At 33.0% G+C, this 13,640-nt stretch overlaps 1 protein-coding gene across 1 annotated transcript; it reads left to right on the top strand.

The window, feature by feature from the left end:
- The first annotated feature begins 675 nt into the window (after positions 1 to 675).
- On the top strand, positions 676 to 3,877 carry LOC102580086 (40S ribosomal protein S3-3-like). Its single transcript, XM_006351559.1, has 6 exons — positions 676 to 820; positions 907 to 1,054; positions 2,005 to 2,176; positions 3,066 to 3,120; positions 3,207 to 3,338; positions 3,459 to 3,877. Exons 1-6 carry the CDS (start codon positions 788 to 790, stop codon positions 3,633 to 3,635), a joined length of 717 nt encoding a protein of 238 aa, XP_006351621.1. The 5' UTR covers positions 676 to 787; the 3' UTR covers positions 3,636 to 3,877.
- The last annotated feature ends 9,763 nt before the right edge of the window (positions 3,878 to 13,640 follow it).

Below are 13,640 nucleotides of genomic sequence, written 5' to 3'. Positions count from 1 at the left end.
GCTTTCTCCACATTCTTCGTGTGTAGATCTCCTCCCAACATTCAATCATATACATGTGGAAGAGTTCTGCTGATTTTCTTTTTGAATAAAGAAGACGAGCGTTGAAGATGGTGAGAGAGAGAAAAAATAGTTCTCTGTAAAAGAGGAACGTGGGGGTGAGGGTGTGGGGTTTGCGTGTGGGTAAAAGAGGAAGGTGGTGGTGTGGGTGGGGGGTTGTTGTGTGAAACTGAAAAAAAATTCCTAAAATGGTGTAAGGGATAATGACAATTGATTCTCTAATATTAATGTTATGATAATGATAATTGATTCTCTAATATTAATGTTATTTCTCTTACTTATTAATTATAATGTAATTATAAAAATATTAATTAATTAATAAAATAAAATAAATTAAATTATAGATTAAAACTAATTTGTTAATACTTGTAATTAAACTGTTATAAGCAGTAATATAAAAAAAGTACATCTAAAGGCTGTAATATTAAGCCTTAAATAGATATGTGGGGTGATTTTTCCTTATTTATTTTAAATTAATAGTTTATCATTCACAATTTTTCCAAAAAAAAATAAATAGTATATTTTGAGCCCACATAAATGTATACAACGTAGACCAAGCCCAAACTTTTAGAAGCAGGCTGGATTAATATGAAATGAAGAGAGCCCAACTTCTAACCTGCCTTAAATCTTTGACAAACCCTTTCTCCCCTGTCCCAATCGAACTCTTCACTGCCTCTCATTTGTATCTGCCATCGGCCGCAGTGAATCAATATCAAACCCTAATCTCAACATGGCGACGCCTCAGATTAGTAAAAAGCGAAAGGTACGTCAGTTCAATTTCTCGCTGTGATTTTAGATCTAACTGAATATTTATAGTATGACTTGAATTGATTTTTGTATGTGTTTTAGTTTGTAGCGGATGGAGTTTTTTTTGCGGAGTTGAACGAAGTGCTGACAAGAGAGTTGGCGGAGGATGGTTACTCGGGAGTTGAAGTTAGGGTTACTCCCATGCGAACTGAAATCATCATTAGGGCTACTCGTACTCAAAACGTTCTTGGTACATAAATATGTATAAGCAAATTTTTTCTTCATGAAATTCATCGATACACTATTATATACTTATAAATGACTCCATTAACATGTAAGAGTTCCAGCCATCAGCTAGCAGACTAGATGTAATTAAACATTCTACAGAATAGCAACTGTATATATTTGCAAATGTACAGCATATATATGTACATACAAGTCTATTTTTCCAAGAAAGAAGGCGGGTTTAGTCTGTGTATGTGAACTCTAGTAATCAAGTATTAGTTTGGTGTAGTTCTCACTCTTTAATTAGAAATTATACACTTAATGTTCTCACTCTTTAGTGAAGTTAGTTGAGGTGCGTGCTTCTAGCTCTGACACCACAATTATCATAACACAACTATACCCTTGATGAAGTTTATATTATGCATTTGTAAATAAGGATCTAAATTTTGTAGAATACTGAATAACTTATTGTAAAGATTCTGAATGCTGTAACATTACATTACTAATTTTTTTTTTTTTAAAAAGATTCTGAACGCTGTGTGTCGTGCAATGCAGATTACTCTGTTTATCCCATTTAGCTGCCTTAGTTGGACACTGCTCAAAATAAATGTTAGTAATTTGTATTTAGATAGAACTGGGTTCCAAAATGGACGTAAAAATGATACTTGGAGAGATTAAACTTCTCCCAGTGTGATCTTATGTCCTGGGGTACTTTCTTTAATCATAAAATACAAAATATCAAAGATGGTACAGGAAAAAGCTTTTTATGTAAAAAATTTATTCTAAAAAAAAGGAAGCTTTTTATATAGAAATGGGAGGCATTTTGGGATAACTTAGTAAAATAGGATATTAGTTTGAATTGGAGGCAAGTGAATCATCCTTGCTGATTATTGGATGAGCTGGAAGTAGGTGTGTTTTAATGGATTGATTTTATTATTAGTTGAATAATGTTGTGTTTGTGTCTGTATTTTCCAGGTGAAAAAGGTAGGAGGATTAGGGAGCTGACTTCAGTTGTTCAGAAGCGTTTTAATTTCAAGGAAAATAGTGTTGAGCTCTATGCAGAGAAAGTCAACAATAGGGGTCTGTGTGCCATTGCTCAGGCAGAGTCACTGCGATACAAGTTACTTGGAGGACTTGCTGTCCGAAGGTCTGTTGCTTGGTTGCACTTGATCCCTGCCTTATTTTTCTTTGTTGTTTGACTTTTGAAAGTCTCAGTTTTTCTTTGTTTTCTGTCTTGAAAGCCATCTTTACAGCGAGTGTGCTAGTACCTTTCTCGGGGGTGAGGGTGACTATAATTGATCCCATCTATTTAGGAATCAGAGAAATATATTTATACCTGATTTCCTATTTCGATGAATTTAAGTGGGGAAATTTCTGGTGACGTAAATACCTGTGAGGAAAACAAAACTTTCTGATAAAGAAGATGTAGTTAAGTAAAAACTGTACGTATACAAAATATCTTCCAATATGGTTGTGCATTTTTTGGGGCCCATTATGCATGCATCTAGGTAGTGGTGGTTTTCAAGATTTTCACCCAGGGGTTCAACTAATAAAAATGTAAAAAACAATGCTGAGTATCCAACCAACCCCCCAAAAAAAAACCCCCACAAACCCCCCCCCCCCCCCCCCCCCCCCCGAGATCTGTCCCTGCATCTAGGTGTAGTTTGTAACAAATGTACTAGATATAAAATATCTTCCAATAAGGTGTTCCATTTGTTTGGTCTCATGACTGACTGGGTCTACAATACAGGTGCATCTTCATCTTTTCAAAGGGTGAGATGATATCATTGTATTTAAGGCGACACAACCTTTTAAGGTCACCATGCATCATAGCTATTGAAAGCAGATTTTGCCATGTAAAATATGTGTAAAACGATTATTTGTTAGTTTAGTCAAATATTTATGTTGCATGTTTTTTCTTCAAGATTAGGTAGTTTTTGTTGTAGTTCAATTTGCACGTCATGATCAAATTCTGCAGATGTCTGCAACTCTATGGTATTATTGTTTTACCAAACTTATCCTTCGTCATGATATAGGGCTTGCTATGGTGTTCTGCGATTTGTAATGGAGAGTGGAGCCAAGGGATGCGAGGTATGTTGGGTGTCATTTTCCTTCTCTATATCTATCTACAAGTAGATGTTCTTTGAATTTTTTTATATGGGTCTCTTTTTCTTTAGGTGATTGTTAGTGGAAAGCTTCGTGCTCAGCGTGCCAAGTCCATGAAGTTTAAGGATGGTTACATGATTTCTTCTGGCCAACCTGTTAAAGAATACATTGATGCAGCTGTTAGGCATGTGCTACTTAGGCAGGTTAGTATCTTGTCTTCATAAATTTTTACTGATCTGTTGACTTATTGTTATTTTTGTGCTGCAGCTTTGTTGTTATTTAACATTACTGCTACTTTACTTTGTTGTCTATTTACTTCATAGGGTGTGCTCGGCATCAAAGTAAAGATCATGCTTGACTGGGATCCTAAGGGTAAACAAGGGCCTATGACCCCATTGCCAGATTTGGTGACTATTCATCCACCCAAGGAGGAAGAAGAGTTTGTTATTCCTCCTCCTATGATAGCTGCTCCCGCAATCGAGGTTCTTCCTGTGGCATAACCTGTGTTATGATGTTATCTTTGGTCTTGAGAACTACTGCGCTAGCTGGCTTGTACTTTTTATTTATTTTCTTTTTTGACTGCTGAATACTAGGTTACATAGTGAACCATTCTGCTCTAGTTTTTGGAAAAAGTTTTGTTGAACATTTTTTTTCAAGTAAACAGTTTTCTTACAAATAAGGAAAATTACTTTGCTAGTAGAGAAGAAGTTACATCAGTGGAACTTCTCACGTGGTGTCTTTTCGATCTTCTTAAAACATTTAATCCTCATCCCATCTCTATCACCCCACTCCTCTATTGTCCACTTCTTACTGTATTTGTTTAGATTATATATAAATATACTTTTAGGATAATATGGTGTTCTTTTCAATCTTCTAATACATTTCATCTTCGTCCACTTCTTGTATATATACTTAGATTATATATAAATATTTTTTGTTTACTTGTCAAAACCAAGAAACTAGAAATTCACTTTTTTTTGGAAAAAGGTTACCTTTGTACTTTCACACCTTAGATCTTTTAATTTCATCATCTGTGTACTCTTATTGGCTTAAAACTTGTAAAGGGAATGTTCCTGTGGATTTACCACATTACGTGAATATCTGCAATTTTCTTTCTCCACTTGATAGATCTTGCTCGCAAGTGCAAGAAGGGTACATGGACTTGACATGGTTTGGGTTTTTCAAATATTAAATTAAATTATTTTGTTGGATTTTTAAATATATAAATCAAATCGAACTAATAAAATTTGGGTTTTTCTGATTTTTCTCAATTTTTATGGTTAGGTATTCATATAAACATGTAATTAATTTGTATTTCAAGTACTCCTTTAGGTCTATCAAAATATAATTACTACCTCTGTTTCATTTTATGTGACACTTTTTGGATTTCGAGATTCAAACAAGTCTATCTTTGATCGTAATTTTTCATAGATCTTTTAAACATTTTGAATTATCAATTATTGTGACTTATAGTACTTTTTACATAGTTTATAAATATATAAATTTCATTTTAAAAAATTGAAGATTCCATGTGCAAATTCCAGGTCAAACTTAAACTGTTTGACTCTCGAAAAACGAAAAATGCCACATAAATTGGGACAGAGGGAGTATTTAAGTTTAAAAAAAAAAAATCATAATATTAACATACTAAATCATGTCAAAGTAAGTCTAATAAGTATTGATTACATGACTAAACAATAAATAAATATTAATTTAGGTTATATACTTTAATTGTCTAATTAATGTAAAACTAAAGAACAAATATTTATCATTGTCATAAGGGAAAAGGGTTAGTCGAGTGATGAAGCTCATGATTCTGCCGTTAGTGAGAAGCAAGTAAACTCTATAGCCCTAAACTAAAGGAGCAAGTCAAGTTCGTTCAGCTTGAGGGATAAATTACGTGGCTGACCTGCCAGTCCATCAAATATCGTAGTTTATCCTTAAGAGCAGGAGGTTCCTAATTTGACGGATGGATAGGCGTAGCCGAAAAGAAAGGGTCAATTACAAGAGGAAGGCGGAGGAAAAAAGACGAGAGAGCAAGACCCAGGAGGCTCGCAACTACCACGGTCGTAAGCACTCCGCTCGTTCGTAAGCCCCTTTAGAGATAGGGGCTATTTCATTTTACCAAGTTCAATGTTAGCCAGATTAGTCAACATTTATCTCTTTCGATGCCTCCCCCTCTTTTCTCTTTTTTCCCTTTTTAGAATAAGGGAGGAAAGGCATGATTCATTAAGTGAAAGACGCTAACCGAATAGTTAGAGATGCCGCAAGCAAAGATCATATAGCCTAATTGACTGCAAGTTGAATAAGCTATGACCCTTTTTTAGATCATTCTGTAATATTCCAGTGGTTGCCGCAAGGAATGACGTCATAGCTCCTAGCAAAAGTAATAACAATCAAAGTCGTAGGCTGGCTTTCTCCAAGGGAAGTTTTTGTCCTGTCCGCTAGGATTGAGCTATTCGTTTCACTAACGCACACCTTTCGGTGCTTGTTCACGCCTAGGAAGACGACGGTGGGAATGCTCTGCCTGGGTCCTTTTGACTTCCGCATAGAATGGGGATTCTTCTTCTGTCCCCACACAAGCTTTCCAAGACCTGGCATAGAGCCGGGTGATTGAATTCAAAGGGTTCAAGGTGTACCCTCAGTATGGAATCCAGGTCTTGTGGATCAATGAAGAATTGGGGATCCTCCCGACCATAATAAATTAGTTGATAGAGAGAGGAAATCTGGTCCCCCTTCCTCTGCTTTGAGAACCGTGCGAACGGAGAGTGGGCAGAAGAGAAGGAGGTCCTAATACGGAGTCGCACACTTACTTGAGCAGAAGGACGAAATACAATCGATTCCTCCATTTAAGTGGTTCTCGTTTCTCCTTGTTCCTGTTCCTAACTCCTCCCCGGGTAGTTCCCAATGTTTGGCACTTTCCATACTTCATGGGTGCAACATGGACTTATACATGCAGCACCCTTTTATCTTTCGGCATAGACCCTTCTTCCTCCTTGCGATGCAAAGGCAATGTCATGGAGGGCGAGAGAAGGGGAGCACGTATGGGTGGTATGAAAGCCATAAGGTTGTAAAATACTTCAACTTTGGACGAAATTGTTGTTACGATACTAAACTTTATGGATGACCTTTTACCCCATGCACTAATTAATAGTGTATTTTAAAGGTATATATGTGCCCATGTGGACACATTACTATTTAAAATTATGCAATATTTATGATGTCCACGTGGATACATATATACCTTTAAAATATACTATTAAATAGTGCAGGGGAGGTAAAAGATCCTTTCCAAAGTTTGGTATTGTTATAGCAATTTCGGTCAAAGTTCGGATATATTTTAGACCATTTTCCCTTAATTTAAGGAAAAACTACATAAATGGGCCATAAAAACTCAAAATAATTAGAGCAACTTTCACATATATCAAACACAAAATTCAGATTGTATGCTATAGCAAAGTTTGCATAATTGCGCTCCATAGCAAACATAAATATGTATATTTCGCTATACATATACAAAAGAAAGCAGTTGTATAATCTGCTTTGATATACGTATACAAAAAGATCAATTGTATAAAGTGAGAGAAGCGAGTGAGCGAGCGAGATCTGGGAGAAGGGAGAGAGGGGAACGAAAATATATGTATATATACAATTTTCACGCATTTTATACATTTGCGTTTTTTATAAAGTGAGAGAGGCAAGTGAGATCTAGGAGAGGGGAGAAAGGGGAACGAAAATATATGTATATATACAATTTTCACGCATTTTATACATTTGCGTTTTTGTATAAAGTAAGACAGGCGAGTGAGAGAGCGAGATCTGGGAGAGTGGCGAGCGAGATCTGGGAGAGGGGAGAGAGGGGAACGAAAATATATGTATATATACAATTTTCTCTCGCTTTATACAAACACAAATGCACTTTATACATTTGCGTTTATATAAAAAACGAGAGAGGCGAGGGAGAGAACGAGAGTGGTGAGCGAGATTCACCAGGAGAGAGGTGAAATAACAACAGTTTGCTATGAGGTACAATTAAATCAAACTATATTTATAACATTTAATTTGAATTAATAGTTTGCTATTATATACAATTTTTCCAAATAATTACATGTTCATACCACAATCCAAATTAATTTAAGAAATATCATTCTCTCTAATAAAAAAATACAGCACATACTCCTTATTCCTTAAGGTTGATAATTTCCATTTAATGATACTAATCATGTATCTTATATATGTATCTACTATTATTTTGATGTATCAATTTCATACATTATATTCAAAAACATTTATATCGGATACATAGTAAACATACATATAATTATGTGTATCTAAATATGAAATGTAACTGAAACACACGAATTAGGAACAAATCACGACTACAGAATCCAAAAAAAAAGTAATTTTTTTCAAAATTCTTCCTCTTTTTTTTAGCATCTGGATTTGTTTCTCACAAATTCATATAATCAACTCAGATACATGAACTCTGAACTAGATATATGTACACATGATGTGTATTCAACGTTGTGGTACTTGATGTATATTTAATTGTGTATTTGTTCTGTTTAACTAAAGCTTGACATAGTTCTTCCATCTTGATTGGATCGTTTTTATACTTGGATCTATTCTCGGCTTGAATGTTGGTGGATGAAGAGTTAATCCGAAAAATTCATGAGTGAAAATAAACAAATAAAAGTTGTTTGATTTAGTATAGTTAATGTGTAGTCATTTAACAAGAATCATCTAATAGTGTTTGAGAAATAACAACAATCAAAAAATATAAAACCTAATTGGTAAAACTTTTTAAAATTGAACTTTAGAACATTATGAACTTTAACCCAGATACAAAACCAAGATACATGATAGTTATAAAACAATAGAAACAAACCTATATGTATAATGTTGATTTGAATGCAAACATGTATTGAGAGGATGAAGGAAGAAATAGGGAGAAAATGAAGGAAAAAAGAAGGCTGGTGGACGTGGGGGTGGAGGGTGGGGTGTGTGTGTGTGGGGGGGGGAGTCACGACAGATGCGAATAGAAACATATTTGACTTGTTAATGGACCATTAATGTAGGATTTTAAATTTAAGATAATTATTCAATACCATATTTAAGGGATTTGTGTATCTGATTTAATATTTTAAAATATATGGTATAAATATTAAAAGTGGTAGGATATGTAATTGTTTTAAACTAGAGGTAAATATAGTATATATAGTAGTGATGCATGTGTAGTTAGGTAGTTTTTCCTTTTATTTTTGTTAGCATTAATATTGATTTAATTTTTATTAGAGTTAGCAATACTATAGAGTATAGATTATAACTATTAGGGAAAAATGATAAATATACCCCCAAATTATCAAAAATGATATGTCAATATCCTCCATTATACTTTAAGGTTATTCATACCTTTGCCGTCAATCTTTTGGTTGTATTTACCCTTGTAACAAACGGAGGGCCACATGTCATTATCTAAACGGTCTATCCAAAATCAATTTAATTTTTACCCATAAATTAATAAAACCCACCCATCTACCCATAATCTAACCCACCCACGACCCACATAACTTAAACCCTCAATTCTTCCACAAATTATTTTTTTTTCGTCCAGCAATAGTTCTCCGGTAGGAGCTTAGCCGTCGCTGTCCTAATCTGCTCCAACTTGCACCTTGTTAGCACATTATAAGTGATTACATTCACTAATTTCTGGTCAATCATGGTAGCCATGGACATACCCATCGTCGCCGGTAAAAAACACAACAAACTTGGTGGTTGTAATAGGTGTTTGTTCCTGTGTTCCGTAGATTTAGTTTCAGTCTTCGCTGCCTTTTCAGTTGTTCTTTACGAATCTCTTATTTGGATGGTTTAACTTGTGTTCTCTCTGGTAACCCATTTAAGATCTATCGATTTTTTCTCTCTGGTAAACCATATGAGAACTTCTGTTCTTTGTGGTAAACCATTTGAGAAATCCCATCTGAGAACCATAGGTTGTTTCTTTGTAAACTTCCATTGATAGCTTCAATTTACACATCATTAAAAGTAAATATTCTGGAAAAATAAATTCTTTTTCTTCATTTTCAGGCTTTTTGGGCTGTTCAATTTATTTCTCTTCTTTGATTTGTTCTTTATTTGTGTTGCCTATTCATGTTTGGACATTGCTAAATTCATTCTTGATGGTTCAAGAGACCGTCTTTTGTTTTGAGAGGACTCATCAAATTATTCAAAGTCGGATCGCAGGGGATCAACGACTAGGTTTCACGAGTTTGAAGTTGTGAAAGGTTACATATGGATGGAGTTTTCAACTGCCAGGAGTGGCGACATGGAAGTCAGTGTGTAGGCATTTAGGTTGGGCCGTTGGAATTATTTTTTGGCAAAGAACAAGGTTCAAGTATGAGAAGGCAACCGGAAATTACAGTGAATCTCTTTGTAATTTGAGTGTGGGTATTTTTTATTTGGGTGAATTTTTAATTAATTGGGTGGGCTTTTTAATTTTTGGGTAGAAATTTATTAAATATTGGGTCGGTTGATGTCTGTTAGTATAAAGGATATAAACACTCTACAATTTGGACGGTAGGGACACTGATGTCCTAATAATATAACGAAGGGTATACACGTACCATTTACGATAGTACGGGGACATATTTGTCCCTTTTCCCTAACTATAATGGAACATTCAAAATTCTAAGTCAAACTTGATATTATATGATAAAAGATAAAAATTATGAAAAAGTATAAGAAATATTTATAAATTACTCTCTAAAAAAGTAAATAATTATGTATAATTTCTTTTAATTTTTTTATATATAATGTCGGGTTAGTTTGGACTCAGATCGACCTTTTAAAGATAAAAGTCATAAAACTAAACAAATCCAAGTATAATCAACTTTTCTTTTTTAAATACCAAATCAAACCACTAATCGACTTATTTTTCTCGATATAAGATTTGATGCATTTTTTTATTCGATTTTGTTTATTCGTAACAATGTTTTGATCAACAAAGTGGTACTAGGTGTATCAACATGTAGTTATGTAACAATATTATAAAAATGCATTGTGTGAATGTCTACTCCATTTCATTTTATTTTTTCATGTTGATTTGATGAAATATTTATTTAGAGATTTATTTTATTAAATTAATCTAATTTATTATGCTTTGAAAATACATCTTTTTTTTTGAAATGGTTCTTTTATCATGTATTATTCAAATAGAAAATGAGTACATCGATGATGAGAGATGGAGGGTTAGTATCCCACTCCATCGAACCAGACATAGAAACGTGCAAGACAATGAGCAACCTGATTCGTTGATTTCTTAACAACCGACAAAGAGAGAAAAGGTAACTCTTTGATAAGAGTTTTATAATAAAAAACTAAAGAATCACAATAAGAGTAATTCACCAAATTTTCTTCCAGAGCTTGCTTCACAAATAGATTATCAGTTTCCACAATCAACCTCGTTCTACTGAACCGTTCCGTTAGCCAACTAAGAGCCTCACGTACCCCTGTGATCTCGGTCAACAACGGGCTAGCCACACAGCCAAAAATTAAAGTTTTCCTCGAAATACGTCCTTTTATTTTTTGAAAAGAAAGAAAATATTACTTTATTGTTCGTTTTTTCTCTATGTTTTCAACTGTATCTTTCTTCTTTTTTTCCTAAAAAATTTCTTCCATTTAGATACCCATTACACCATGATTCTTTCTTATTGGGGAAATTGAATCCCACAATTCTTCAATGATATCTTCTTCTTCTTTCTTTTTTTCTAAAATTTTTCTTCCACTAGATACCCATCACACAATAATTTTCTATTATTAGGGAAATTGAATCCCACAAATAAATTGAATATTCATTCAGCGTGTTTTTCTCCAAAAAAATTTAGAGTTCGAAGATTATATATTTTTCATTCTGAAGTAATTTATTTTTATTTAGTGCGATTTTGTTCTAAATCTAATGAGTAAGAGAGATTATTCTAAGAATTGTGTCAACAATTGAAATAATGATCCGATTTTAAAGATTTTACTACCAACGATCCAAAAAAATGGCATGTTAAGAATTTGTTGTCACTACAATAGAGAATTTCTCAAGTGGTGCGGCAAAATGTTACGGATATACAAATTGATAGAGGAAAACACGTTTTGAATATGATACCATCATCGTGAAATATGAATTCGTATAAATTGATACGTTTTCAAATTGAATAGATACGAAATAGGATATTATGTATAGGCAGTTGACAATATGTATACAAATCTAATTGTCTATATCAAAATATTTTTACGGAAGTAATATATCTATTAGAGGTAGATATCAATAGTTGTGCAATGTAAGTATACAACTAATATTGGGCTATATATTGTCAATTATATGTAACAGTTGTATATATGTGTCAATTCCTTTGATCAAGTTTTTAGAAGAAAATAAGTGCTTCTAGGGAATAACAAAATTACTTTTAGAAGCTAACTCTCTCTCTCTCTCAATTGTTTGAATTTTTGGTCAAAAATATTCTTTAACTATATCTAACCTTAATGTACATCTTTCAACTAATATATTGAACAAAAATCATCTCTAATGTTTTCAAAGCTTAGAAATTGATTCTTCCGTGAATTTTGTCTCTTTATACGCTCTATTTCATTTTTTAAATTATTCTATTATTATTTCTACTATATAATATTTTTAGCTAACATAATATAAATCGTATAAGACCATTACTTAAATCTAGAATATTCATAATTCTTTTTTAATGTAATATAAAGTTTAAAAATATATATTATTTAATATATACTACTTTCATCATGAATTATTAATATTTCAATTTATTTAATTTCTATCACTGATATAATTTAAAACTATTAGTATTATTCACTATGAAGAATAATGAAAATCTCCATTTCGAACAATTTTAGCTAGACATAAAATATTAATGATAAAAATGCTCATTTTAAATTCCGTAATGCATTAATTGAGCATTTATGTGAGCAACATAATAATCTTGAAAGTTGAGTATTCATATAAAGTTTATATAATTGTATTTCATTAATGATTTTACTTTTATTTGAATTGTCCATTAATATGTATATTGTATAATATTTGCTTGCAATTTATGTTATTTAGAAATTAAAATAAAATCTAATTTTATCTCAAATAAAGAATTTGAAAAGAATAAAATCTACATTACATGAAGATTATATAGGGTGATTATTTAAAAAAAAAAGAACTTATCTATATTATGAAATAAGAAAATAAAAATGAAATAAAAATAATAATATATTATTAAGGAGAGAGAATTTTTTTTTTAGAGAGTACAATAAAAAAATGGGTTGGAGTTGGTTGTCTTCAACAATAAGAGAACTCTATATTTGGAGAGTAAAATAGAAAATAGGTTGAAGATGTCCTAAAACTCCAAAAATCAAGTCCCTCAAACTAGCCACATGCCATTTTTCCTGTTTTGATAAGAAAAACTAAAGTTATTTCGAGTTAGCTTTTGCATTAGTCAATTTTTCTAGGTGTATATGAATGATAAGAGAGAAAAAATAACAAAGCTAGGATGACTCTTCTTCTGTATAATGATTGGGCTGTGATTATATTTGATGTGGGTATTAAACCATATTTGCTTCCCTAAAAAATGACAATGGAAACAACCTCAAATAGATGATAGTTTGGCTAACTGACTTGCAAGTATCCATAAAGTTCATCAAGTCATCAAGTGTAGGTTCAGATCATCTCCAACTACACTTTTGAATAATCCTTTCAAGTTCATAAGCTGAATCATGGTACTTGTGATATTGAACTTTGCTCCAGGAGCCAACCGTGAGGGAATAATAGCCCTAGTAGCAACAACTCCATTCAAGTCGTCCTCAACGTCCTCATAATTATAGAAAAAGAGTAGCAGGTCTTTGTTCTGCTCTAACTCGTTGAGGTGGGCGACAATTCATAGAGGCAACATCATCACCATCATCTCCAACTACACCACAACCTCATTATTTTGTTTATTGTGAGTGTTGTCCTTGGCCTGAGCTTCAGCAAGGTATCTCGCCCTAGTTGCTACACGTTCTTGTTCATTCCTGGCTTTACAAACATATTTTCAGATTTATGAGTTATAAGGTAGTAATGGTTCTGTCACGACCCGAGCCTACACCCTGGATGTGACCGGCACTGAAGAACCATTGCTGGCCCCCACCTATTAAGTAATAATGACATTTTTGAGTCGAATCATTGGCTGTATGAGCATTTCTGGACCAGATTATTAACTATAGACATTTTTTTTTATCCTTTTTCCATAAGAAAAATTACACGATATATTGTTTATATATATAGAGAGAGATAGTTAGATAGATTGATTTTGAATTCCTACATCACAAGACTCGAGATTGACTTAGTGGTAATAGAATCTCCTCCCTTTTTTCGTTCGGCTACAATGTTTGAAACGAATCCAGATCATTCGAAGTGCACTCTTAACCAAATGAACAGATAGAGAATAGATACAAAAAATGAAGTGAAAGATGAC

This window comes from Solanum tuberosum, unplaced genomic scaffold (assembly GCF_000226075.1).
Source record: "Solanum tuberosum cultivar DM 1-3 516 R44 unplaced genomic scaffold, SolTub_3.0 scf00135, whole genome shotgun sequence".
In the NCBI taxonomy this organism is placed as follows: Eukaryota; Viridiplantae; Streptophyta; class Magnoliopsida; order Solanales; family Solanaceae; genus Solanum; species Solanum tuberosum.
Note: the sequence above shows the minus strand (reverse complement) of the source record. Positions and strands in the feature narration are given on the sequence as shown.